We start from the raw sequence: 27,726 nt of genomic DNA, 5'->3' as shown, positions 1-27,726 counted from the left end.
TTTTTACTTAGGAATTTGATTCCGAGATTGTCTTTTCGTGACATATTCTACTTTATCATAGTGGTAAATTTTCGTCGCTACTTGTATCATTTCTTGGTGAAAAATTCCCAAATTTCATGAAAAACTTGAAAATGTTGCATTTTTCGAACATTGAAACTCCCTGCTTGTAAGGAAAATGGACATACCAAATAAATTGTATATTTATTCACTGTCTGTCAGCTATTCAGCTATCTGTTCACCTAAACAGAGTATATGGTAGTGTTGGTGCTGGAGAATCTCCGCAAGGTGCTTGTCCAGCCCGGGTGAAAACAATGATGCTGCTTCTCTGGGGCGCCTCAAGGAATGCAGGTGCTTGAACCTCCGACACAATGCTGGGGTGTGGAAGGATGAGGCAGGTGTTAATGCTACTTTTAAAAGGCTTTAGACGACGCGTTTCGCAAGGGGTTACTTGCTTCATCAGGTCAAACTGAGTATATGTCATCAATGTCTAACAAATGCCATTCCCACCTCTGAGAGCTATACCTGTCCATACAGCGCTGGACTCCCAACCTGCTGGGTGATGTGGCTGCTGCATGTATGTAGAGCAGTGTTTCCCAACCAGGGTGCCTCCAGCTGTTGCAAAACTACAACTCTCAGCGTGCCCAGACAGCCGAAGGCTGTCTGGGCATGCTGGGAGTTGTAGTTTTTCAACAGCTGGAGGCACTCTGTGCATGCCGAGAGTTGTAGTTTTGCAACAGCTGGAGGCACCCTGGTGGGGAAATACTGAGGTAGAGAATGACTGGAGAGGTGGTCACACGTACGTCTGCCTGCTTGTGAGAGCGGTGACTGTATTATTTAGCTGGCTCCATTATAGGGGCATTGAGAGTCATTGGCATTCATTGTGTCGCACATACCTGTTCTTATTTGCACCTCTCAGCTTCAGGAAATGGGAAAGAAGGTTTTGTCTAATGTAGAATATCTAAAGGAATTGTCCTATGATAGACATTTACCACCTATTCAGAGTGTTGGATCTAAAATGACCTGATGATAAAGATAGACATTGAATCCTTTGTTATTTTTCGGATCTTAACTAGGTCTGATATCCTTCATTAAAAATGCGTTCACCTGTGTCCTCTGCCAGGTTCTTCATTTGTAAATTTTGCTATAATACATTACAGTATAAGTAAGAATAAGTAAGAGATGTGTAACCGGATCTTATGCTTGTACCTCCAGATTGATATCCAGATTAAAGATGCCATGGGCCGCTACCATCAATGTGCCACAATCCAGCTGGACTTTCAGCTACCCATCCGCTTCAACCTTAGCTATGTGGGGTATGTGCTGTCACAGAATCGCTTTTTTTCTGAATGAATAGGAAGAAACTGGTTTTCCTGAGGAGGGAAAGTTGCGTGTTATTGGTGGATGGGTGATGCCAAGTGCCAGAGGCCGTGAACGGTTCAAACTTTTTTTGTTTTTTTCCTTTTAAATTCGAAGAGTTACATAAGACCTAACGCATGAATACAATGACTGTATTCTAGGATCTGACATGAGTCACAGCTACAATCTACATCAATGTTTCCCAACCAGGGTGCCCTCAGATGTTGCAAAACTACAACTCCCAGCATGCCTGGACAGCCTTTGGCTGTCCAGGCATGCTGGGAGTTGTTGTTTTGCAACACCTGGAGGCACCCTGGTTGGGAAACACTGATGTATATGATTTAAAAAAAAAAATTCTCACTGTGAAAAATCTATTTCTCGTAGTCTTCATTGGGGTCACAGGAACCTTGTTGATCTCATCTAGAGACCAGGGTATCAGAAAAGCATCTCTTATGAGAGCCAGAGGTTGTTTGGTTCTGGAGATGAATCTGGGTACTAGGTTGTTCAGATGAGACGCCCATGGTTTCTGTGTCCCCCAATAAGATGCACAAGAAAAATGTTGTTTAAATGGCCTAGTTCGGAGTATAGAAAAAACAAGAGTAGCGCTTCATAGTGAGGTACCGTATGGCCAGGTAAGGAGAAGGGAAAACGGGCAGGAGCTCCTTACCAGAGTTGGCTGTGTAAGCCCGTACACAACAAGGGAAAATATCGATATTAAAGGGGTACCAGCATGCGTGCCCCAGCATTCTAAACATTTTGTTCAGAACGCTTGGAGCGGGTGGCCGTGATCGTGATGTCACACCACACCCCCTCCCATAGACATGAATGGAGGGGGTGTGGTGTGACATCATGAGGGGCGTGGCGTCACGATCACGGCCGTCCGCTCCAAGCGTTCTGAATAAAATGTTCAGAACGCTGGGGCATGGGACTACCCCTTTAACACATGAGGATGGTCCCTCCTGCTTTAAAGGGGTTCTCCACCATAAGGTGATTATAGTACGTACCTGGCAGACAGTAGCAGTAGCAGACAGCTTAGGAAGGATCTGCACTTATTTTGGGGCTAAATGGCTATTGCTGTGAGATTACCATAACACTGTGGCTAGCTTTTTGTGAACTGGTATTTCCTGTTTGACTTTTTTTATACTACAAATCCCATAATTAACTTTTTCCTCCCTCCCTCCCTCCCACACATCAGCCACCCCACCCATTGAAACATAAATGAGCTGCATCCATTCAAAAGACCTGTGATTTTCAATCAGGGTGCCTACAGCTGTTGCATTAGTTGCAGATTGATCTCTCTCCCACCAAGCGATCGCTCCACCCATTGAAGCAGACAGGCTCCCTGTCATCAGCTGACTAGTGAGTCAGGTCTCGGCCGCATTGCAAGCAGGGAAAAATCTGAGACAGCAGTCATTTTGTATGCTGATAAAAATAAATATGGAGTTAAAAATCACAGAAGAATTGTGAGAAAACCGTCACATGCAGGTACAGACACTATATTATGAACTACACTAACGTCACAGCCCCTGTAGCATAGTCAAATAAAAAAAATTCCTGGAATACCCCTTTAATGTTAAAACAGCCGTAATTTCGCAAAGGGAATGGCAGGATCAAACACTATCTGATGCCTGATGAAGCTGCCCATGTGCAGTGAAACGTGTTGCACGTCTGACCAATAAACCTTTTCGTTTACTACACCTGTTGGAGTCCTGTTTGGTGCCGTGTTTGATCCGGTCATTCCCATTGCGAAGTTGATGTGGATTAGAATATGGCTGGGTGTTCAGCAGGCAAGGAGCTCACAGCTGCCCTAATGCTGGTGACATTGTGGGCTTCGCTGATATAGTTTCACCATGAAACGTTAAAGGGTTAATTTCTCTACAAAGCCAAGTATTGGGAGAATCCGGCTGCTTCCTGTTACTGATGGTTGTGTTGGGCCAGACTCCCTAAGACTCGAAAAGAGCCTTTCTACCGGGCAAAACCTGGGTCTTGAGACCCACCACAATACATAGAAAACGTGGTCTGTTGGGGTATCGAGGTCTGGAGGAGAACACCAGGGGCTTTAAAGACAACACAGGGAGTGATAAGAACTGCTAAACACTTTAACATATAGTGACCCCCTGAGTGTATGGGAGACCTCGGTGTCATCAGTACTGATGGGCACATTCTGGCAGGTCTACTCTACCAATAAAATTGAAGGCTAATTTTCCAGTCTAAATGAGTGTATACAAGTCATTGTTTCACATTCCCAGCTGTCTTAGATGAACAATGAAGTCATGGTATCAGATCAGGAGGAATTGATAATAACACAATTCTATAATAGCTTTATAGCTACAAGTTACCAGAGGACACAATTCGGCTGCACCCTCGTGATCTGTGCACATCCATACATGATGCCTGGACAGAGGAGAAAGGGGACACAGTAAATCCTAACACATAGAAGTCCCCTGAGGGTTTCCGCATCTCGCACTCACGTGTATGCTACAGTCATGCCTTAGTGCTCTCCATTTCAAACAATGAGTATAATAACCCTTGAATGAGCAGATGCTTTTGAGCACGTGGAGGTGTAAGGACCCGAACTTCATTTTTTGAGCTATTTAATCTTATATTTCTTTTCAGTCTATCTCTATATTCTTTACATTTGCAAATTGACACTTAAAACTCAATAAATGTTTAGTTTTTTTGTTAGTGTTTTAATGCATAGTATATTTTATGTAAATATAACATTTTTATTTTTTTTCTGCTGTAACTGCACATCCGTAGAAGCCTGGAAAAATTATCAGAGGTAGCGCCATTTTTGCTGACTATATTGACTCCATGGTGAGGCAAAAAGGTCCCGAGCAAAATCCCATAAATTCTTAAATAGAAAAAAAAATTCTTTATTAAATAATCATAAAAATTACAGGCAGTACCTCGAGGGCAGGAAACAGACTGACGCATTTCTAGCAGTATATGCTGTTAGTCATAGTCTGGTATAATCTCATACATCCAAAACTTTTATACAGCTAGCTGACCTATGAAAGACTACATGTGATATACCGTATGTTTAACACATGCAGTCTTTTAATTGGTCAGCTAGGTGTATAAACGTTTTGGATGTATGAGATTATACCAGACTATGACTAAGACCATATACCGCTAGAAATGTGAATGTTTCCTGACCGCAAGGTGCTTCCTGTTTGTAACTTTTATGCTTATTCAGTTATGGATTTTTTTGATTTTATGGGATCTTGCACAGGATCTTTTTGCTTTACTTTGAGTTTGTGTCTGAGCCAAAACCCTCTTAGCATTCCTACAGCAAATGGTCATGTATCAGCCCTAGGTCCAAGGTGGTGAGCTTTACTTGTATACTGGTGAGTAGATAGTGATCAAAAGGAAAGAGCAGGCACACTGACTGCTCCGGCAGTGACCCCTAAAGATGTTGCTGCAGACTTGGAGCCCGCGACCGCTGCTGTCAGGACAGTATGTAGTTGTTAGAATTAAAGTTGAAGTTGTTGTCTCATTAGGAGATGTGCAGGGGAGGTGAGCCCCAGGTCGGCTGCTATTGCTGGGGGTAGTTACAGCAACCATTATAGAGTAAATGTGATATTACACTCCAGATGGCTGTTGGTACACGAACAGATATATTGCAGAACTCCAGACTAAAATTAGCTAGAAGTCAATTATAATTTGTATTCCCCAAATTTAAATAAGCATAATTAAAGATAAAGTATATAAAAAAAAAGTGTTATATATTGCTCAAAAAAATAAAGGGAACACTAAGATAACACATCCTAGATTTAAATCAATGAACTAATCGTATGAAATACTTTTGTCTTTGCCTTAGGGTACGTTGACACGAGCGTATTTACAGCGTATTTTACGCTGCGGATCAGCTGGTGAAGGCCCGCACTATGCTTTCTTTACATGTGCCTGCTCGTGCCTGACACACTGCAGCGATGTGCACGGCATACTCGCACATCGCGGCCACTCTCCCTGCTCTAAGCTAGGCAGAGAGCTCCTGCGATGTGCGAGTCTACTGCGACTCACACATTGCAGTGTGTCTGCTCGTAGCGGCGTATTGCCGTTACGAGCAGGCACATGTAAAGACAGCATAGAGCGGGCCTTCACCAACGGATATGCAGCGAAATCCGCTGCAAAAATCCGCTCGTGTGAACGCACCCTTAGAAGGAACCCAGGGCCATCTGCACCAGCAAATGGTCTCACAAGGGGTCTGAGGATCTCATCTCGGTACCTAATGGCAGTCGGGCTACCTCTGGCAAGCACATGGAGGGCTGTGCAGCCCCCCAAAGAAATGCTACCCCACACCATTACTGACTCACCGCCAAACTGGTCATGCTGGAGGATGTTGCAGGCAGCAGAACGTTCTCCACGGTGTCTCCAGACTCTGTCACATGTGCTCAGTGTGAACCTGCATTAATCTGTAAAGAGCACAGGGCGCCAGTGGTGAATTTGACAATCTTGGTGTTCTCTGGCAAATGCCAAACGTCCTGCACGTTGTTGGGCTGTAAGCACAACCCCCACCTGTGGACGTCGAGCCCTCATACCACCCTTATGAAGTCTGTTTCTGACCGTTTGAGTAGACACATGCACATTTGTGGCCTGCTGGAGGTCATTTTGCAGGGCTCTGGCAGTGCTCCTCCTTGCACAAAGGCAGAGGTAGCGGTCCTGCTGCTGAGTTGTTGCCCTACTACGGCCTCCTCCACGTCTCCTCATGTACTGGCCTGTCTCCTGGTAGCGCCTCCATGCTCTGGACACTACGCTGACAGACACAGCAAACCTTTTTGCCACAGCTCGCATTGATGTGCCATCCTGGATGAGCTGCACTACCTGAGCCACTTGTGTGGGTTATAGACTCTGTCTCATGCTACCACTAGAGTGAAAGCACCGCCAGCATTCAAGAGTGACCAAAACATCAGCAAGGAAGCATAGGAACGGAGAAGTGGTCTGTGGTCACCACCTGCAGAACCATTCCTTTATTTGGGGTGTCTTGTTAATTGCCTATCATTTCCACCTGTTGTCTGTTCCATTTGCACAACAGCATGTGAAATTGTCAATCAGTGTTGCTTCCTGAGTGGACGATTTCACAGAAGTGTCATTGACTTGGAGTTACATTGTGTTTAAGTGTTCCCTGTATGTTTTTTGAGCAATGTGATATATATATATATTCAAATTATACTGCGTGCTGTGCCCCCATCTTTCTCCTTCTTTATGATTCCTCCTTTTCTGTTTCCTATAGTTGAGCAAGTTCTGCTACTACTTAATAATCCCTCTCTACACTTGGTATAAGGTAGCTCAGCTTCGGGGAAGTGATGTCACGTACCCACTCAGCCAATCAGCGACTGAAGCAGTACATTGTTGTGGCCTCTGATTGGATGAGCGGGAATGTCACCGCACCAAACCTGGCAGTAACAAGTAGCGGCAAGGAAGGTAAGCCCCATCCTGACCAGATTTCAAATTAAAGAATTTTACCAGACTTCCCCTTTAAGTAAACCATAGGGCTACGCCATGAACATGGTGTATAGAGCTCATCCACACTATGGAAGCTTCACCCAGGGATATCCTGGGAGGAGAATCCATCTGTAGCGGCATCAGCAGAACAAGCCGGTGCTAGGACCGCTCGGACATGCGCCATCTTCATAAAAACTTAATTGTTTTTCCGAGCAGATTCTGCCAAAAGAATGAACATGGTTATTCTTTGGTGGAGTCTAGGGTCCAGAATTTCCATGACGGAACGTCATCTGTATAGATCTTTGGACATGTAGGTGTGCATGGGAGCTGTGTGCATGCATTGCTTTTATTTATTATTATTTTTTTATATTCGTTTTAAGCCATATAAAATAAGTATTTGATCATAGGGCTGTTATGTGGTAGAAATATTAACCGCTTGCATCTTTTGTTTCCTGTTACAGTAAGGAGGATGGCAGGATGGAGAGGCCGGTCATGATCCATAGGGCTGTGCTTGGCTCTGTGGAGAGGATGCTGGCTGTTCTGGCTGAGAACTACGCTGGGAAGTGGTAAGTGTCTATCTATGATTCGCGTGTCATTTCCACCGCCTGGTGAGATGCTGATAAGCACTCTGCACGCATACAACAGTGCCACTATGACAAGATATATAAAACACTAAAATAGGAAAAAGGCAGAGCTTCCCATGGGATGGTATTGCTGGTATAATCAGGTGTTATATACAATTGGCAGAACTGCTCACCTGGTTTGGTTGTGTACCAGCCACAACTACTATATGCGCATCCAAGAGAGTGGTGCTGCTTCCCCGGTGTCAGCATGAAGGGATCTCCAGACGATTTTCTTTATTTAAGCCAAATAACAAGGCGTTTCAAGACTAACACGCCTCTTCATAAGTAAAAAGAGGCTATTTTACCTGATGAAGAGGCATGTGTTACCCTCGAAACGCGTTATTTGGCTTAAAGAAGAATATTGCGCTACCTATCCGGCTTTTCACTGTACCTCGTACTATGACAAGATGACTTAGGCTGCATTCACACCACGATCTGACCTTCCGATGCACAGATACGATTTTAGAAGCTCAAATTGCCTGAAATCGTATCTGTGCATGGATAGGTACGGACAGATGCGGAGCCATTAAAGGGGTACTCCGGTGGAAAACTTTTAACTGGTGCCAGAAAGTTAAACAGATTTGTAAATGACTTCTAGTAAAAAAATCTTAATCCTTCCAGTACTTATTAGCTGCTGAATACTACAGAGGAAATTATTTTCTTTTTGGAACACAGTGCTCTCTGCTGACATCTCTGTCCATTTTAGGAACTGTCCAGAGCAGCATATGTTTGCTATGGAGATTTTCTCCTACTCTGGACAGTTCTTTAAAATGGACAGAGATGTCAGCATAGAGCACTGTGCTCGTGATTCAGCAGAGAGCTCTGTGTTCCAAAAAGAAAAGCATTTCCTCTGTAGTATTCAGCAGCTAATAAGTACTGGAAGGATTAAGATTTTTTAATAGAAGTAATTTACAAATCTCTTTAACTTTCTGGCACAAGTTGTTTAAAAAAAATAAAATAAATAAGTTTTCCACCGGAGTACCCCTTTAACTATTATGGGGCTGCGGACCCGATAGTAGTCAGCTAGTGACTATGATCTAGTCATTTTCTCAGGGGATCCGATTTTTGACTCGGACTGAAAATCATGGCAGACCACTAGCTGACTACGATCGGGCCCGTAGCCCCATAATAGTTAATGGCTCCGTATCTGTCCGTACCTATCCATTCACAGATACGATTTCAGGCGATATGATCTTCCAAAATCGTATGTGTGCATCGGAAGGTCAGATTGTGGCGTGAATGCAGCCTTATACTGTATATACTCTAGTCTGCGAATGGCCACCACACACTTTTTTTTTTTTTTTTTATTTAATTTTATTTTAAATATCAAAATCTGTCCATAATTCTGGGTTTATTTCATTTTGGAGCAGCCTTCCACCGCACTAAACCGCTAAGTAAGAATAGCTACTAGAAACTTGGGCTTCTACCATGCTGGTAGACACCCCTGTGCACTTGAACCTAATTTACATATTAACAAAATTGCTTATATGTCACTGCTAGAGAGGACAATAAAGATTAAAAAAAAAAAAATAATAATAATAAAAAAAAAAAAAAAAAAAAGGTATTCCCAGAACCCTGATGACTAGCCCTATGTAGCTAGACCGTCACTGTGTAGCAGTTCATTTGGAGCTTTTGGTCCCTATAAATATACATGCAGTATGATGGATTAAATCAGTTTTTCTCAACCAGTGTGCATCTAGCTGTTACAAAACCACAACACCCAGCATGCCCGGACAGCCAAAGGCTGTCCGGGCATGTTGGGCGTTGTAGTTTTGCAACAGCTGGAAGCACACCGGTTGGGAATATTGCACATTCCTGTTAATATAATGTGACATGTTGATGATAATATATATGTACAAATACATTACAGATCACTTAGTATGTATGTTTAATAATATTAATAAGATTACACTTATATAAAATGTGCATAATCTCTTTTGCCTAGGCCATTCTGGCTTTCTCCATTCCAGGTCATGGTTGTCCCCATAGGAGCCAGTGTTGAGGATTACGCCCAAGAGGTAAGAAGCGCCCCAAAAGACCTGCTGTTATGGAGATGCTCTCCCCCAGTCTTTACATTACAATTGGGCGCATATTCACTGTTCTCTTCACCTGTCAGTAGTTTTATTCTTATGGCTGATGGGTGTATGTCTATTGAATAAGCTGCATAGAATATAGCCGCGACTGGGACACAATACACCTCAATCCCTACCAAAAAGAAACCACCAGTTGCTAAATAATGTACAAAATATTACAATTCTTTATTGATCCATATAAATGCATTAAAGGGGTATTCCGGGCAAAAACATTTTATTCCCTATCCAAAGGATAGGGAATAAGATGTCTGATTGCTGGGACCCCCCACAATCTCCCTGCAGCACTCGCATTCTATGCGGGGGGGGGGGGGGGGGGGGGGGCTGCGTCTCCAGTTCCGGAAACCTCCGGGACTGAGGACATGACTTCACGCCACGCCCCCTCCATTCATGTCTATGGGAGGGGGCGTGATGGAGGTTTCCGAAACTGGAGACGCAGCCCCCCGCATAGAATGCGGGTGCTGCAGGGAGATCGCAGAAGGTCCCAGCAGCGGGCTCCCCCGCGATCAGACATCTTAGCCTCTATCCTTTGGATAGGGGATAAAATATTTTTGCCCGGAATACCCCTTTAAAAAGACACAGTAAGAGATAAGGCACTGAGGTGACATACAGGGTAACGTATAAAAGTAATTGAGATTGTCAGTAGGTCAGAGAAAAATGAAATATCTGGAGATTCTGGATATTTTTTTTTTTTTTTGCTGTGGCCTTCTGACACTCTCCATTACTTTTGTGACCTGTGTACCTGTATGTTACCATAATATGTGTACTGTTATTATTGTGTGTTATTAACTCCTTCCCGCTATAGGACGTATGCATACGTCCCAGCACCCGACACTTTGGCGCTGGGACGTATGCATACGTCCTAAAGATCTCCGGCACTAGCGCAGGAGATCGGTGGTAGGACCCGACTGTTAATCACAGCCGGAGTCCCGCCGCAGCTGCCAGAGCCGCTATCGTGCCAGTCACGACAGCATTAACCCCATAGATGCAGTGATCAATCCTGATCATGCATCTATGGTGTTGACAGGGGGAGCGCGCCGCAATACGATTGCAGGTTGCCGTTGGTTGCTTTTACCTCCTGTCTGCTTGCTACGGAAGTCTGTGAGATCAGCCACAAGCTGGATCGCACAGGCTGTACATTGTGCAGCTGATCGGGTCATACTGTGCTGCAGTACAAATGTATTGCAGCATAGTATAACCTGTAAAAAATAAAAAGTTCTTCAATAAAAGTATAAAATGTAAAAAAAAAAAAAAAAAAAAAAAGCCCCTTTCCCAATAAAAGCCCTGTATTATCGCCAAAAAAGATTAAAAACACAAATCATATACATAATAGGTATTGCCAAGTACATAATGACGTGTACTATAAAACTATAATGTAAGTAATCCTGCACAGTGAACGCCGTGAAGAAAACAACAAAAAAACACAAAATTCACCAATTTTGGTACAAATAGCGGAATAAAAAAGATCAAAAGGTGGCACGTATCGCAAAAAGGATACCAATAAAATATACAGCTCATCCTGCAAAAAATAAAACCTTACTCAATGGCATCAGACAAAAAATAAAAGTTACGGCAAATGAATGGCAGAACAAGAATTTTGCTCAGAAAAGGAAAAAGAACATAGAAAGCTATATAAAATGGGTTTCTCATTCAGCTCCATTGAGGGGGACAGGAACCGTGGGTATATCTTGCTGCCACTAGAAGGCTGACACTAGGCATACAAAAAAGAAGTCGGCCCCTCCCAGCAGGGTATACCCCACCTACTGCCTTAGAGACACTCAGTTTTAGCTTAGTGTCATAGGAGGCAACACGGGCCTGGATTGCTCCAGGCCTGGTCTATTTATTATTTTTTAGAGTTTAGCATTTTTTATTTTTTCTAGGTAGGGGCAACAGGAGCATGGCTCTGCCTGTTTCCCCACATGCGACTGAAGGGTACGGTTCCATAGAGTATGGTCCGTTAACCCTTCCTCGCCACCGGCCAGCATCAGGTCTGTACCTTGGGTCCGGGTCGCCTATTGCCTCTGCTCGTCCCGCTTAAAGAAGCCTGGCATGATGCAGCAGGCTTAGTCTGGTGAAGACTTCTGGGGAAGAACTTCTAAGGAGGTAAGTATACCTCCATAGCAGGTGAGTATCTACACCCCTCACCCCTCTAAATCTGCCTACGGCTCGTTAAGGGGGAATGCTTTATTCACTTGGGGGGCCCCCTTATTGTTATGGGGTGGGGGCATTCTGGGACCTGTCACTATTTTGGGGGCTCTGACCGCAACCACGACACATGGTGGGGCAGCTGCCCCTCCTACGGTCAGCATTTGGGCTGTCCGGTCCAGTTATATATCCCCGGCAGCCGTTCCTACAGTGGAGACGGCTGCCGGCCCCTCAGCCTCGGGGCGGCATATTCGTCCGGGAGCCAGGCCGCTACTTTAGCCTGCGGCTTTGGCCTGGTCCCGGTCGAGTGTAGCTCTGCCCCGCGGCCGGCCTCTGCTATTATTCTCCGGAAGCCGTTCCCTCGGCAGGTGACGACTGCCGGCTCCACTGTCGCGGTGACGTGTTCGGCCGGGAGCCAGGCCGCTAATTTAGCCCGCGGCTTCGGCCTGGTCCAGGCCCAGTGTAACCCCGCGGGCGGTCTTGGCTAAATTTGCTCCGGCAGCTGTCCCCGCAGAGGGAGCCGGCTGCCAGCTTTGCAGTCTTCTGGGCGGCATTCGTCCGGGAGCCGGGCCGCTACTTTAGCCCGCGGCTTGGGCCTGGTCCCGGCCGAGTGTAGCTCCGCCCCCTTCTTCGCGCTCTCTGAGTGCCCAATCTCTGCAGCGCTGACAGGCGGCAGTGCGGGCACACCAGGCTGTCTCAGCCTCTCCGGTGCTAGCGCGCACGGTAACTCCTCCCCTCAAGATCACGTGACCCCACTCCGGGTCCAGCACTTCTTCTTCACAGACGCTGCTGCACTCTGCTCCTGTGGGTCTCCTTCTCAGCCTGCATTGTCTACATCTCTGCTTATCCAGCCAACCGTCCTGTATTCCGAAGCTGCAGGGACGTCAGTCAGGAACCTGGGTGAGCTAGTTCCAGTTCTTCTGTCTCTAGTTGGCTCTACTTGGCAATGTCTACCCCCAGCATTGAACCTTCCCTCAGACAGGCGGCCCCTGCTTTGGTCACTTACTATGCTTGTACAGGGTGTAGGGTAAAATTTTCGGGGGGGTTGGGCTGTACCTACTTGTTCTGCCTGCTCTTCCTCACGCCCTACTACCCCTGCCCAAGATGCTCCTTCGGTGTCTGTGGTCCCTGATCCGGCCCGGTTTGGGTGTCTTCCCTCTCCCAGACTATCTCAAACTTGACGCAGGTTTCCAAGGAGGTGGCTATGGCCTTAAGGCAGTCTTCCTTACGTCCCTCTCGGGAAGCAAGTTCGGCTTCTTCGGACCGTCGACGCTCCCACAGACGTCCATGGGTTTTTTATCCTGACTCATCTCCTGAAAACAGGCGCCGCTCGCGCTCCAGATCCCCCGCTCCTAGGCAGCGTTCCCGGTCACCCACCGCTCTCCTAGGGGCCGTTCCCCGAACTGCCATTCTAGATCCTGGTCACCTAGATTGGGAGCCTCCACTAACCGTTCCCGATCTCCGGGTGAATTGGCGGACTCTGACCCTCATTCGGATTCTGAAGAGCTGTCCTCCATGTCTGACTTGGTGGACGGCTTGGTGTCTGCAGTCAGGGACACTTTCAATCTACAGGACCCTGGACTTTCGGACCCTGCTCCTGAAGTTTCCTTTGCCCGTACTCCCCGTTCTCCAAAGTTTTTCCATCCTCATAAGAAGTTTGATGTAGTTCTGGAGACCGCCTGGAAGCTTCCGGAGAAGCGCTTCCAAGGCACTAAACGGTTAAAGACTGTGTGTCCATTCCCTCAGGACCTTATCTCTAAATGGACTGTTCCACTATCTGTGGACCCCCCAGTCTCCCGTTTTTTCCAAATCCACCACTCTACCGTTGGCGGATGCCGCTTCCTTTATGGATCCCGCGGACAAGCGGGTCGAGAATTTGGCCAAATACGCATTTGAAGCGGTGGTATCCACCCTGCTCCCAGCCTTCTCTTCAACCTGGGTCGCGAAGGCTTTAGCGGTGTGGGCTTCTCAGCTTCGCCAAGGGCTGTTGTCAGGGGCCTCCCCGGATGATCTGGCTGAGATTGCCTCCCCGGATGATCGTGGTATCAGGGCGAATGGATCAGGGCGAATTCCTGTCTTCAGTGGACATTCGGGATGTGTATCTACACATTCAGATTTTTCCTCCTCATCAACGTTTCCTTCGCTTTGCCGTTCCACAGGGTCACTTTCAATTTGTTGCTCTGCCCTTCGGTCTGGCCACAGCCCCCCGGGTTTTTACCAAAGTCCTGGCGGCTGTCATGGCCATTCTCAGGTTCCGGGGGGTGTCTGTCCTTCCTTACCTGGACGACCTGCTTATCAAGGCCCAGTCCCGGATCCAGAACGAGGAGAGTCTCCACATCACCCTGCTGACTCTGACCAGCTTCGGGTGGCTGATCAACGAGGAGAAATCCAACCTTTCTCCCTCCCGGTCTCTAGTCTTTCTGGGCCTCCGGTTCGATACCGGGAGCGCCCGAATCTTCCTCTCTCCGGACAAGCGGAGTGCCCTGCGGTCCGGCGTTCGTCACTTGAGACGCCCGCATCCAGTGTCCATTCGTACATGCATGGCAGTGCTGGGCAGAATGGTGGCGGCCATAACGGCGGTTCCGTTTGCACAGTTCCGTTGCCGTCCGCTTCAGTGGACTGTTCTGTCCCTGTGGGACGGATCCGCCCTGTCCTTGGATCACTGGATCCGTCTGCCCACCTCGGCTCGCCAATCTCTTCTTTAGTGGCTCCACTCTCCCCTCCTTCAGAGCGGCCGTTCGTTTCTACCGTTGCACTGGCTGGTTCTTACGACAGATGCGAGCCTCCTCGGTTGGGGGGGGGGGGGGGTGTTCTCCTGGACAGGACAGGGCAGGACTGGACTGTCTATTCTTTTTCAGCGGCCTCTAGCTTCCGACTCATCGGTTCACACTTTCCTCCAGGGAGTAGCTCACGAGATTCCTCCCTACAGGTCTCCTACTCCCCCTTGGGACTTGAATTTGGTCCTGAGTGCCTTGCAATCCGTTCCGTTCGAGCCTATCCGCGATATTTCTCTTTGTTTCCTTTCTTGGAAGGTCGCCTTTTTGATAGCGGTGACCTCGATCCGTCGGGTATCCGAATTGGCAGCTCTTTTTTGTCAATCTCCCTTCCTGATTCTTCATCAAGACAAGGCGGTACTTCGACAGTTTCCCTCTTTTCAACCGAAGTTGGTTTCGTCCTTTCATCTGAACGAAGATATCGTTCTTCCTTCCTTCTACCCTGCTCCGTCTCATCCTAAGGAGCGTTCTCGCCACAATCTGGATGTGGTCCGAGCCTTACGAGTTTACCTCAAGGCCACCTCTTCTTTCCGGCGGTCGGAGTCGCTGTTTGTCCTTCCGGAGGGCCGACGCAAAGGTTTGCCGGCTTCTAAGGCCACCATCTCCAGGTGGATCCGGTCCGCCATTTCTGAAGCATATCGTTCCAAGGGGAAGGATCCTCCCTTTTGGGTTACAGCTCACTCCACTCTATGGGGGCCTCTTGGGCGGTCTTTAACAGGGCTTCGGCCCTACAGGTGTGTAAGGCGGCTACTTGGTCTTCAGTGCATACGTTCACCAAGTTTTACCAAGTGCACACTTCTGCATCCGCCGACGCCTCTTTGGGGCGTAAGGTTTTGCAGGCAGCGGTGGCTCTGCCGTCCGCTTGATTCTCGATTACATGTTTCCCACACCGGGGACTGCTTTGGTATGTCCCACGGTTCCTGTGTCCCCCAATGGAGCCGAATGAGAAAAGGAGATTTTTTACACTTACCGTAAAATCTCTTTCTCAGAGGCTCCATTGGGGGACACAGCTCCCACCCTGTATTGTTAGTTGTGGTCCGAGAGTGGTCGCCTGTCAGTCTGTTGGTTCGTTGTTTTGACTGGGCTCCCTCCGGACTCTGTATTTTTTCGGTTCCTCCTATTGCTTTGGGACTAAAACGGAGTGTCTCTAAGGCAGTAGGTGGGGTATACCCTGCTGGGAGGGGTCGACTTCTTTTTTGTATGCCTAGTGTCAGCCTCCTAGTGGCAGCAAGATATACCCACGGTTCCTGTGTCCCCCAATGGAGCCTCTGAGAAAAAGATTTTACGGTAAGTGTAAAAAATCTCCTTATCGCCATAATCGTACTGACCCACAGAATAAATAGAGCATCACTTTTACTGCACAGTGTACACCATAAAAAAAAAAATTTAAATGCCAGAAATTTTCACGTTTTTCACAATATTTTTGAGTTTTTCACAAAAAATGCTGTATGTGTCAACAAAAATGCACCACTTATATAAAGTACAATATGTCATGAAAAAACTATCTCAGAATCGCTCCACTCAGAAAAAGTGTTCTAAAGTTATTACCATTTAAAGAGATACATGTCAAATTTGAAAAAAAAAAAAAAAAAAGCCTAGTCATTAAGGTAAAAAAAATGGGTCCGTCCTTAAGGGGTTAATGCATTCATGGTTTTATGTATCGATAAAGAATTGTAATATTTTGTACAATAATCGGTGACTGGGGTTCTTTTTGGTAGGGATTGACCTGAACTACAGTCCTGTGCACACCCATTTGCTCCGTGAATTAATAAAAAAGAACTTATGTTCACTTACAGGTTTATAGGATGATCCATTCTCAGGGATTCATGGTTGATGTAAATACAGACCAAGGAACAACCTTTAACAAAAAGATCCGGAAAGCACAGCTGGCACAGTACAACTTTATTCTGGGTATGTAGTAAGTAGTTGTCGGCCTGTTATTAGGCTAGGTGTTCTCTTTCGGGTAAGTGATTACCTATCCATAGGATAGATCAGTGGTCTCCAACTGCGGACCTCCAGATGTTGCAAAACTACAACTCCCAGCATGCCGTTGGCTGTCCGGGCATGCTGGGAGTTGTAGTTTTGCAACATCTGGAAGTCCGCAGGTTGAAGACCACTGGGATAGATGTTAGCTTGCGGGTTGGTGGGCGTCCGGCCATTGGTACCCCAGCCGATCCGTTCCTTCAGGACTGTAATTTTACTCCATTTTGGGGTTTGGGCTGCACATGCGTGGTCACTGCTCCTTTTATTCTTAAGGGGCTTTGCTGAGTACAGCGCTCGGGCCTGCAATTTAAGTTAAAGGGGTATTCCAGGAATTTTTTTTTATTTGACTATGCTACAGGGGCTATAAAGTTAGAGTAGTTCGTAATAAGGTGTCTATACCTGTGTGTGACGGTTTTCTCACAATTCTTCTGTGATTTTCACCCCACTATTTATTTTAACCAGCATACAAAATGACTGTTGTCTCAGATTTTTCCCAGCTTGCAATGCGGCCGAGACCTGACTCACTAGTCAGCTGATGACAGGGAGCCTGTCTGCTTCAATGGGTGGAGCGATCGCTTGGTGGGAGAGAGATCAATCTACAACTAATGCAACAGCTGGAGGCACCCTGATTGAAAACCACAGGTCTTTTGAATGGATGCAGCTCATTTATGTTTCAATGGGTGGGGGGGGGTGCCTGATGTGGGGGAAGGGAGGAAAATGGAATTATGGGATTTGTAGGCAAAAAAGAAAACTCAAACAGGAAATACCTATTCACAAAAAGCTAGCCACAGTATTATGGTAATCTCACAACTTAGCCATTTAGGCCCAAGACAAGCGCAGATCCTTCCTAAGCATGTCCATTACTGTCTGCCAGGTACCTACTAAAATCACCCCATGTGGATAACCCCTTTAATAGGTGGGCCCCACTACACCACCAGGAACTATATTAATGTCCCTTTAGATGCTGCTGTCAGCTTTGGAAGTGGTGATCTAAAGGGTTAATAGCCACTTGCAGAGATTGGTGCATGCCATCTATTAGCTGCAGCCCCCAGCTCAGTAACTAGGGTGCACGCCATACCTCCTTAAGGGCACCATGATGTGTATACATGTCATTTGCTGTTAAAGGGGTAATCTAGAACTAGAAAAAAACAGATCTGCCTTCTTCCAGAAACAGCTCCACCCTTGGCCCCTAGGTTGTATTTGGCATTACAACTCTGCTCCATTCACTTCACGGGAACTGAGCTGCAGCTGAGGACAGGTGTGGCAGTTTTTGGAAGAAACCAGCTGGGTTTTTCCAATCCTGGATACCCCCTTTGAACAAGTTTGTTAGGCAGTGGGAAAGCGTTGCATGATAGAGCAATTTCCATAGAACTTGTGCAGTGCTGTTATTAATATCATTATCTGACTTCGTGTAAGTTCTGCTGTCATCTCATGGAACAGACATGACCCTGAGGAAGGAAGTCGTCGCCCAGTGACATCTGACAAGTGCTCATGTTTACTGAAAAATGTCACAACTATTTTGGTCAGCTCCTGTATACCTCTGCTACACTCTTGTCTATAAGCTGCATGTGGGATTGCATTCAAATGAATGAAAATGACCTGTAAGTAGTGTTGTGACCCCTAAAAATGTTGACACTGCAAGCTAACAAAGTGCATGCAGCAGCCCCTATGGGGTAATACTTCTAAATTAATATTTTTTTTAGAAATCGGCATTGTGCTGTTCCTCTGTTTTACCTCTTGATATTGCGTAAGTAATTTGACTGCTGGGTATGACCATTCCCCTCATCAATAGTCTGAATTTGTCCTGTCAGTGCCGACATTAAAGGGGTTATCCAGGAAAAAACTGGAATCAACTGGCTCCAGAAAGTTAAACAGATTTATAAATTACTTCTATAAAAAAAAAATCTTAATCCTTTCAGTACTTATGAGCTGCTGAAGTTGAGTTGTTCTTTTCTGTCTAAGTGCTCTCTGAGGACACCTGTCTCGGAAACTGTCCAGAGTAGCAGCAAATCCCCATAGCAAACCTCTTCTACTCTGTGCAGTTCCCGAGACAAGCAGAGATGTCGGCAGAGAGCACTGTTGCCAGACAGAAAAGAACAACTCCACTTCAGCAGCTGATAAGTATTGGAAGGATTACGATTTTTTTTTATAGAAGTAATTTACAAATCTGTTCAACTTTCTGGCACCAGTTGATTTAAAATAAATCATTTTCCACCGGAGTACCCCTTTAATGCATACATATGGAAATGAGCTTGGTGAAGGCGTGGCAGCATAGCACAGGTCTCTTGTCTCCTCTGTCCTTGAGGTGCTGCTTCATGAATGTCATTTGTTATAGTGGTCGGTGAAAAGGAGAAGCAGAACAATACAGTCAACATTAGGACAAGAGACAGTAAGCAGCATGGAGAGCAGAGCCTTAAGGAGCTGGTTATGAGGCTGACTGAGCTTCGGGACACGCGTGTCATGAATGCAGAGGAGATCTTCTGATTCTCTTTAAGATGTTCTTAGAAGGTTATCTCAAGGCAGAACATTATGTTCTCTGCTGATCCATGGGCTACAGCTTCCACTTCTGCCACCAACTATGTTCCTAGGAAAATCTGACCTCTTGTTACCGATTGTGGACATATTCTTCCCCTAGCATAGTGGTGTGCTGGAGGGAATAAGGAATTGCAGGACTATAGTAAGAAGATGATCGTTTACACTCCTGGCACCAAACGGATTCGAGAGCGACTTCTCCAGACAATGGCTGAAGTCAAAGAATCTGCAGAACTATATACATCATGTTGGTGTAGCCAACCAGGCTTCAACCAACCAGGCTCTTGGTCAATATCTATGAACACAAGATACCAGTCCACTTGATGGTTATTATTTCTGCAAACGCCCAACATCACCTCTCTTAAAGGCCAACACCACATCCTCTTTGTTTTGTCTCTGCTTTTATACGTAATAAAGGATATGATCAGAAAGTCGTCTTGTGTTTGTGCTTTACCTGTCCTTTTTGCAGACAGTGCTTTGTGATCTCATGTTTAATATGATTTCCGTAACATTTAAAAAGTACCTATCATGATCTGAACTCTCCCTAATCTCCCCCCCCCTCCTCTGTCCCTGACTCTCACTGACACTATCCCTGTGTTTCTTTTTATTCAAAACCCCCTCTTTCTCCCTAATTTATTGTCTTCTTGGCTGCTCATTCAGCCGTCCTAGTGTGAGGGAAGAAGGGGCGTGGCCCAGTATAGAGCCTATGAACACAGCAGCTCTGAATCTTCTCTCTGTTTACAACTGCATGTGCAGAGGGAAGAAAGATCTCAGCTCAGATAGTAAAATGAATGAGGGCATGCAGTAAGGCAGAGTCAGGAGTATGCTATGAGAACAGTGCTGGCTCCTGCCTGTCTGATTGAGCCGCGCTGAGCTTGTCTGTGTCCTGGCTGCAGTCTGAGATTTAGGACTCCAGCAGGAGTCTGAAATCTATAAAAAGGGCTTGCGGCCAGGACTGGGAGACCCCCTAGTGGTCATTTTTTCAAAGTGGAAAATTTAATAGAATGAAGCATATTTTTTAATAACATGCAATTGGAAAGTTTTTCTGTATACATTAATCTATAATATATCAAAGTTTTTTTGATGAAAGGTTCCTTTTAAAGGGGGTACTCTGCCCCTAGACATCTTATCCCCTTTCTAAAGGATAGGGGATAAGATGTCTGGTCACGGGGGTCCCCCGCAATATCTGTGCAGCACCCAGTGTTCATTTAGAATGCCGGGTGCGGGCTGCTGGGGTCGTGAAGTCAAGGCCACGCCCCGCGTGACATCACACCACACCCCCTCAATGCAAGTCTATGGGAGGGGGCGTGGAGGCAGTCAAGCCCCCTCCCACAGACTTGCATTGAGGGGGCGTGGCTGTGACAACACAACTCCCCGCCGCGCATTCTGAACACTGGGGCAGCGGAGTACCCCTTTATGCAGAGAGTGGTTTGGTGATTCCAGGGTGTGTTTTTCTCTTGTGTATCACAGTATTTGCCTTTCTTCCACTTGGCACTGGGACAATATGTTTCATGCATTACCCTGGTGGATTTATCCATCTTCTATCCAAATTAAACATCAGCGCTCTGAGGTTTGTTGACATTCTGACTTCTGTAATTCAAGTAGCTCATCTTGTAGTCAACAAAATCACAGTCTGTTAATTCACATGGGTATTTCTGTCCCTATCCCTATGTACAGTGCGTCCTTAAATGGGTTACATTCATAGTACCTATTATGAGGAACTAAAGCGGAGAGTCCAAAAGCTCTACTTCAGTGGTCTCCAACCAGCTGTTGTAAAACAAACATTCGGGCTGATGCAGGTTTCTCAGGAGAGTCACAGGTTGGAGACCACTCGTGATAGTATGAGGACTAGGTAATAGAACAGGTAACCTCCATGATTTCTCCTTAAAAAAAATGGTAACATTCATTCTATCAAGAAATGTCCTCATGAAGGGAACATTGCCACTGATCCAATGGGCCTCTAACTCTTCCCCAGACACCTCTTCAGTATATCCAAAAAGTAACAAATGTGGGGCATATATATACTGTGTGTGTGTGTGTGTGTGTGTGTATGTATATATAATATATATATATATATATATATATATATACAGAGAGTGTGCCCAGAGAGTACATGTCCAGAATATGTAATACGTCTCCAAACCACATCTAGAATAGCCAGAATCTGACTGAACTCCTATTTGGGAGACCCGTGTTTCTCAACCAGAGTGCCTCCAGCTGTGGCAAAACAACTCCCAGCATGTCCAGACTGCTAACGGCAACAGCTGGAGGCACCCTGGTTAGGAAACACTGTGGTAGACAATAAGGTGTCCTATATACTCTGTGGGGGAGATTTATCAAAACCTGTCCAGAGGAACAGTTGCCCATAGCAACCAATCAGCTCACTTCTTTCATTTTTAACAAGGCCTCTGCAAAATGAAAGAAGCGATCTGATTGGTTGCTATGGGCAACTGGGTAACTTTTCCTTTGCACAGGTTTTGATTAATCTCCCCCTGTGAACCAAATACAAGAGGAAAATGAAAGGATTACTTGGATGTTACAACCCCTAAATCTTTTTTCCTAGATGTCTGTAATCTACGTCCCATAATGCTTGTTTTTCACACTGTTTTAAAGGGGTATTGCAGGAATTTTTTTTATTTGACTATGCTAAAGGGGCTGTAAAGTTAGTGTCGTTCATAATATAGTGTCTGTACCTGTGTGTGACGGTTTTCTCACAATTCTTATGTGATTTTCACCTCAATATTTATTATTTACCAGCATACAAAATGACTGTTGTCTCAGATTTTTCCCAGGTTGCAATGCGGCCGAGACCTGACTCACTAGTCAGCTGATGACAGGGAGCCTGTCTGCTTCAATGGGTGGAGGGATCAATCTGCAACTAATGCAACAGCTGTAGGCACCCTGATTGAAAACCACAGGTCTTTTGAATGGATGCAGCTCATTTATGTTTCAATGGGTGGGGTGGCTGATGTGTGGGAGGGAGGAAAATGGAATTATGGGATTTGTAGGCAAAAGAAGGAGACTCAAACAGTAAATACCAGTTCACAAAAAACTAGCCACTGTATTATGGTAATCTCACAACATAGCCATTTAGCCCCAAGACAAGCGCAGATCCTTCCTAAGCATGTCCATTACTGCCTGCCAGGTACGTACTAAAATCACCTTATGGTGGAGAAACCCTTTAACCTACACTTGTACTTGAAGTCTACTGTACTGGTTCAGCTACCAGTGATGTTCTGAGCAGTAAAACTGATAAATCCAATGGTTGTCATCTTCTCCGGTGCTTAGACATCTTATCCCCTATCCAAAAGGATAGGGGATAAGATGCCTGATCGCGGGAGTCCTGCCACTGGGGACTCCCGGGATCTTGCACGCGGCACCCCGTTTGTAATCAGTCCCCGGAGCGTGTTCGCTCCGGGTCTGATTACCAGCGACCACACGGCCGGCGGCGTGTGACGTCACGCCTCCACCCTGTGTGACTTCACGCTCTGCCCCTCAATGCAAGCCTACGGGAGGGGGCGTGACAGCTATCACGCCCCCTCCCGTAGGCTTGCATTGAGGGGCGGAGCATGACGTCAAACGGGGGCGGAGGCGCAACGTCACACGCCGCCGGCCGTGTGGTCGCCGGTAATCAGACCCCGACTGAACACGCTCTGGGGACTGATTACAAACGGGGTGCCGCGTGCAAGATCCCGGGGGTCCCCAGCGGCGGGACTCCCGCGATCAGGCATCTTATCCCCTATCCTTTGGATAGGGGATGAGATGTGGAAGCACCAGAGAACCCCTTTAAGCCCCCTGCATTTACTACTATGTAAGTATCCATCTCCTCTGATGTAGAATTGTATGTTCTTCCTGTTACTTATTAACCCTTTCGGTTTATGGTTGACCATGCTTTTATCAGCTGCGTCATGTCACAGTCAGGAGACTTGAAACATGGATAAAAGGTTTTGGAGAAAAAAATAAAAATATATATATATATATATATATATATTGCATTGCCAAGAGGAGTCATAAAATGTGACTAATATTTCTGTATATAGAGTATAAGATGGATATGTGTGTGTATATTGTTATCATAATTTTATTTTACATTTTTAAGAAAAGCTCTTAACACTGTATTTTTGCTAGGTTATTACTTGCTGATCATATTCATATACCTTATATAGGTGACTAGGTAATGTAGTCTGCCCTATTATAAACGCTCTTCAAATGTGCAGGCTTCATCATTGCTTTAGATCTGTGTTATTTATGCATCTAGGGGGGATTTATCAAAACCTGTGCAGAGGAAGAGTGGTGCCCATAGCAACCAATCAGATCGCTTCTTTTTTAGAGAGGCCTTGGAAAAATGAACGCAGCGCTCTGATTGGTTGCTATGGGCAGCTGCACCACTCCCCCATAATCCTTGTGCCCTGTGAATGGGGCTGAGCTGCAATACCAGACAGCCTATGTGATAATTTTCCAAAATAATAAAGCACATTTCCTTAACCCCCTTAAGGACGGACCCATTTTTTACCTTAATGACCAGACTTTATTTTTTTTTATTTGACTGGGTCTATTTAAATGGTAATAACTCTAGAACGCTTTTTCTGAGCGGAGCGATTCTGAGAGCGTTTTTTTGGGGACATATTGTACTTTATATAAGTGGTGCTTTTTTGTTGACACATGCAGCATTTTTTGTGAAAAACTCCAAAATATTGTGAAAAACCAACATTTCTGGCTTTATTTTTTTTATACTATGTACTGCAGCACAGTATGACCTGATGAGCTGCACACACTAAAGCCTCTTCCTGATCTGGCTTCCTGCTGCCATAGCAACCAACAGTGACCCACAATCGTATCGCGGTGCTGCCGTTGGTGAACAGGGAGAGCACACTCCCCCTGCCAACATCATAGATGCCATGATCAGGATTGATCACAGCATCTATGGGGTTAATGCTGCCGGGACCAGCGCGGGACCCTGGCTGTGATTGACAGCCAGGTCCCGCCGCCGATCTGCGATCCGCGATAGTGCTGGAGAACGCTAGGACATATGCATACGTCCCAGTGCGCGAGCATGTTTGCTGCTGGGTCGTATGCATACATCCTATAGTAGGAAGGGGTTAAAGTGTACATGTCAAAAAAAAGCTTTTTATATAATGTAGATAATAACATTTTATGTATATTTGTAAAATACAAGGTGTATATTTTTGTCCCTGCAGCTATTGTGTGTGTGTCTCTGTGAGGAGTCCAAATACAGGAAGTGCGCCGAGGCCAAGCGGGGCTCTGTGCGCCGAGGACAAGCGGGGCTCTGTGCGCCGAGGACAAGCGGGGCTCTGTGCGTCGAGGACAAGCGGGGCTCTGTGCGCTGCGGCTCTATGACATGCTCCCGGCTCTCACAGCAGGATGATTGACAAGCCAGAAGTCTGCACAGAGCCCTGCTTCACCTGCCCTCATTTCCTATATTTGGACTCCTCATAGAGACACACAGGCAATAGCTTCAGGGATACATTTTTTCACCCCAAAATATACACATTTTTTTAAAATCAATTTATATTACAAATATATTGCAAATATACATATAATGGTATTATCTACATTATGTAAAAGTTTTTCATGACGACAGATATGATTCCACTAATCCTGGACCCACCCCCTTTCTCCCCAATCCTCAAAATGTAGTTTTGTGCAGAGCCTGTAAGCATTTGATGTAACATACAGCAGGATCGGAGCAGAACTATGAGCGCTTACTGGAAGTCTGCTGTGTATGACGCGGTGACTGTCCTGGCATCTTTTCCCGTAGGGTTTTCGGGAAGTAACAAGTTCCAGCAGGTCCCAGTAAGAACCTGTTCTGGAGATTCCTAGCTATGTGCTCTGTTTACATACAGACTTCTGGATTCCCATCATACAATGAGCCTAGTTGTTGCCACATGTGTGGGCCCTACCTGCTCTTTATGTAGGTGAATTGTCTTCCGAACCCAAAATAAGCATCTCGTGTAGATATAATACAATAAGTCTACGTTGTCTGCTGACTGCTCTATAGTGTTATGCTGAATGAATGGACACCCTACACGTTTGCTGGGGATTTCCTCTATAGTCAGGCCCGGTCTGTTCTGCACCTCTACAAAACTTTGACTTGAGACCCACACGGTGCAACCCTTTCTCTGCCAGATCTTCACCTCTTGTTGCTGGAATGTTCTCTTTTACCATCTAGCTGTAATTAATGTTAATGTATACAGAGGGGGACATAAAGGAGGGTGGACCACCCTACTTGGAGCAGACAAAACGACTACAACAATCGGTACTGCAGTCTACACACACACTTCCCCAATGTCGTTGGAAAATTTAAGGAGTACCTATAAACCAGTATGGTTTCATTAGATTCATCTTTAAGATTGCGGATGGGGTTTTATTGTTCTCCCTGTTGTTGTGCCTCTGAGAGTCTCCTACATGGTGCACAGCGTTTCTCATTCTTTCCATTTCAGGGGGCTGGACTATAGCAGTACACACAGTTACTTCCTCCTTTACTTTTATAGCCAGTCACAACACAATATATCACGTACCCCTCTCAGCCATGTCATGACTGCTGGGCAGGTGGGAAAGGGGTTACTGATGAACTAGGTATTTGCTATGTGCACAGACATGAAAGAAAAGGCAGAAAGGAAAGGGTTGGATTTAGCTCTGAACAGGCTGGCACTGTGCTGGGGGATATTTACAATTGAGGTACTATAGGAGGAGAAGGGGGTTACCCTAATGCACTGGCTTTGCAATATGCCATGAGATGAAAGGAAATAAGCCGCAGCAGAGCAATGAAAATGTTGCGTTAAGCTCTACTGAAAAGAGAGGGGAAACCTTGATTTCCCTTTTGTGGAAGGTGCAGATCCACTGGATAAACACAGATGCTGGTAAACAGTCTCTTTCACTCTCCTGCCCAGAGCACATGCTAAGCCCCGCCCCCACATCCTGTATTCTGCCTTGCTGTGACTGGAGACGAACTTTTCCTGTCAGGCAGTGGGAGGCAGATAGCAGGCAAGGGAGACACCTAGTGGGCAAGCTTTTAGAGCTGTTTTTGGTAAACAAAGTGATTTACAAAAATGTTAGGAATCGCATAGGCTATCAAATAGAGGAAAGTTGTTTAAAATCACAGGGACCTTTTAAAGCAGAACTCTGGTACCATTGGCTTAAAGGGGTACTCTAGTTAAAAAAAAAAAAAAAAACAATTTTATTTTTATTTTTCCATATCAACTGGCTCCAGTAAGTTGAACAGATTTGTAAATTACATAGCAGCACACAAGATGAGCGAAAAAAGGAACAAATCACTCACTGTTAGATGTCTTCATCAGAGTCCTTTATTATGGTCCGTATCGCGCGGTATGCGCTTCGTCAGGCCCCTTCCTTTTTTTGCTTATCTTTTGTGCTGCTATATGATTATTACTGGAGGAATAGCACCCGGTTTGTCTCACACCCCTGATATAAGCTCACCTTGGATCCCGCTTGAATTGAAGAGTGTATGGAACTGAGCAGAGGCAGAGTCCCTTTTTCTTGAGTGTATGAATAGATTTGTAAATTACTTCTATTAAAAAAAATCTTAATCCTTCCAGCTACTGAAGTTGAGTTTTTTTTTTCTGTCTGACAACAGTGCTCTCTGCTGACACCTCTGTCTGTCTCAGGAACTGTCCAGAGTAGGAGAAAATCCCCATAGCAAACCTCTCCTGCTCTGGACAGTTCCTGAGACAGACAGGTGTCAGCAGAGAGCACTGTTGTCAGACAGAAAAGAACAACTCAAATTCAGCATCTGATAAGTACTGGAAGGATTAAGATTTTTTAATAGACTTGTCTTTGTTTGTACCCCATAATTGTAAGCGCTGCGGAATCTGTAGGCGCTATGCAATGAAAATGAAAATAGGTGCAGTATAGATCCCCCAAATTAGGTGCAGTATAGCTCCCCACATTAGGTGCAGTATGCTCCGCCACAGACATACAGCCTCCAGCCATACAGTGGTATGGCTGGAGGCTGTATGCCTTTGTTCTGCCCCCACTTCAGTGCTCCGACCACCGCTCCTTCGGTCCAGACATAGCAGTAAGTCCCGGGACCGAAGGAGCGGTGGTCGGAGCACCGAAGCTGACGTGCCGCTGGTAACACTTACCAAGCTGGCCAGCGCACGTCCTCATCGCTGCTCCGCTCCCCCGCGCTCCGTTGCTATGGGTGCACGCACGGCGTCAGTGACGTCCCTGCGTGCGCCAGCTTCCCGGCGGCCCCTGCATTTTTAAAGTAAACGCGGGGCCTCCGAGAGTGCATCCCTGTGTCCCTAAAACATCTTTCGGGACACAGGGATGTTCCAGGCAGCGGTGGGCCGGATAAATGTCCTCGGCGGGCCGCAATTTGAGGACCCCTGCTCTAAGCATAACAAATTCCGGTGAGCATAATTTAATTGCAAATGCTGCCTGCATTTTTAATGATATTACACTAGGATCGCGCTCCTCTTGTTTTTTTTGTTTTTTTGTCTCTATAGTACTATTCCTACTGAGGTCTTGGAGCTAAGCAGTGTGGACTTGATTGAAGGAGTCTTCAGGCTGTAAAGCAGCACTAGGGAACCATATATCCTGAACATCTATAGTTAAAAGGAGAATGTCATAAATTTCATGGGACCTTGATTGATAGATCTCTTTAATACCCAAACAGAGGGAGATCTCTCACTCAAGGCCAGTGGGTTGGGGAGAAACCACCAGGGACCCCCCCCCCCCCCCCCCCCCCCCGATGACCCTTGGTTCAGCCAACATGAAAAGGATGACAGGTTC

At 46.0% G+C, this 27,726-nt stretch overlaps 2 protein-coding genes across 3 annotated transcripts in view; both read left to right on the top strand.

Annotated features, from left to right (window-relative positions):
* The window catches only part of TARS2 (threonyl-tRNA synthetase 2, mitochondrial), a 51,125-nt gene extending 31,745 nt beyond the window's left edge, over positions 1–19,380 (top strand). Inside the window, exons 15-19 of the mRNA XM_056546353.1 lie at positions 1,213–1,313; positions 7,266–7,370; positions 9,373–9,445; positions 16,233–16,347; positions 18,755–19,380. Of these exons, the coding sequence (XP_056402328.1) occupies positions 1,213–1,313; positions 7,266–7,370; positions 9,373–9,445; positions 16,233–16,347; positions 18,755–18,903 (543 nt within the window). The 3' untranslated portion in view covers positions 18,904–19,380. The remainder of the gene's footprint in view (positions 1–1,212; positions 1,314–7,265; positions 7,371–9,372; positions 9,446–16,232; positions 16,348–18,754) is intronic.
* The window catches only part of ECM1 (extracellular matrix protein 1), a 39,944-nt gene continuing 29,417 nt past the window's right edge, over positions 17,200–27,726 (top strand). Inside the window, exon 1 of one of the 2 annotated variants that reach the window (XM_056546358.1) lies at positions 17,200–17,293. In XM_056546358.1, coding sequence (XP_056402333.1) covers positions 17,215–17,293 — 79 coding nt within the window. In that variant the 5' untranslated portion in view covers positions 17,200–17,214. Of the gene's footprint in view, positions 17,294–21,987; positions 22,097–27,726 lie in introns of those variants that run through there. The other variant, XM_056546357.1, reaches the window with a different exon arrangement.

This window comes from Hyla sarda, chromosome 11, assembly GCF_029499605.1.
Source record: "Hyla sarda isolate aHylSar1 chromosome 11, aHylSar1.hap1, whole genome shotgun sequence".
NCBI classification, from domain to species: Eukaryota; Metazoa; Chordata; class Amphibia; order Anura; family Hylidae; genus Hyla; species Hyla sarda.
The sequence above is the reverse complement of the archived record's forward strand: the minus strand, read 5'-3'. Positions and strand labels throughout refer to the sequence as shown.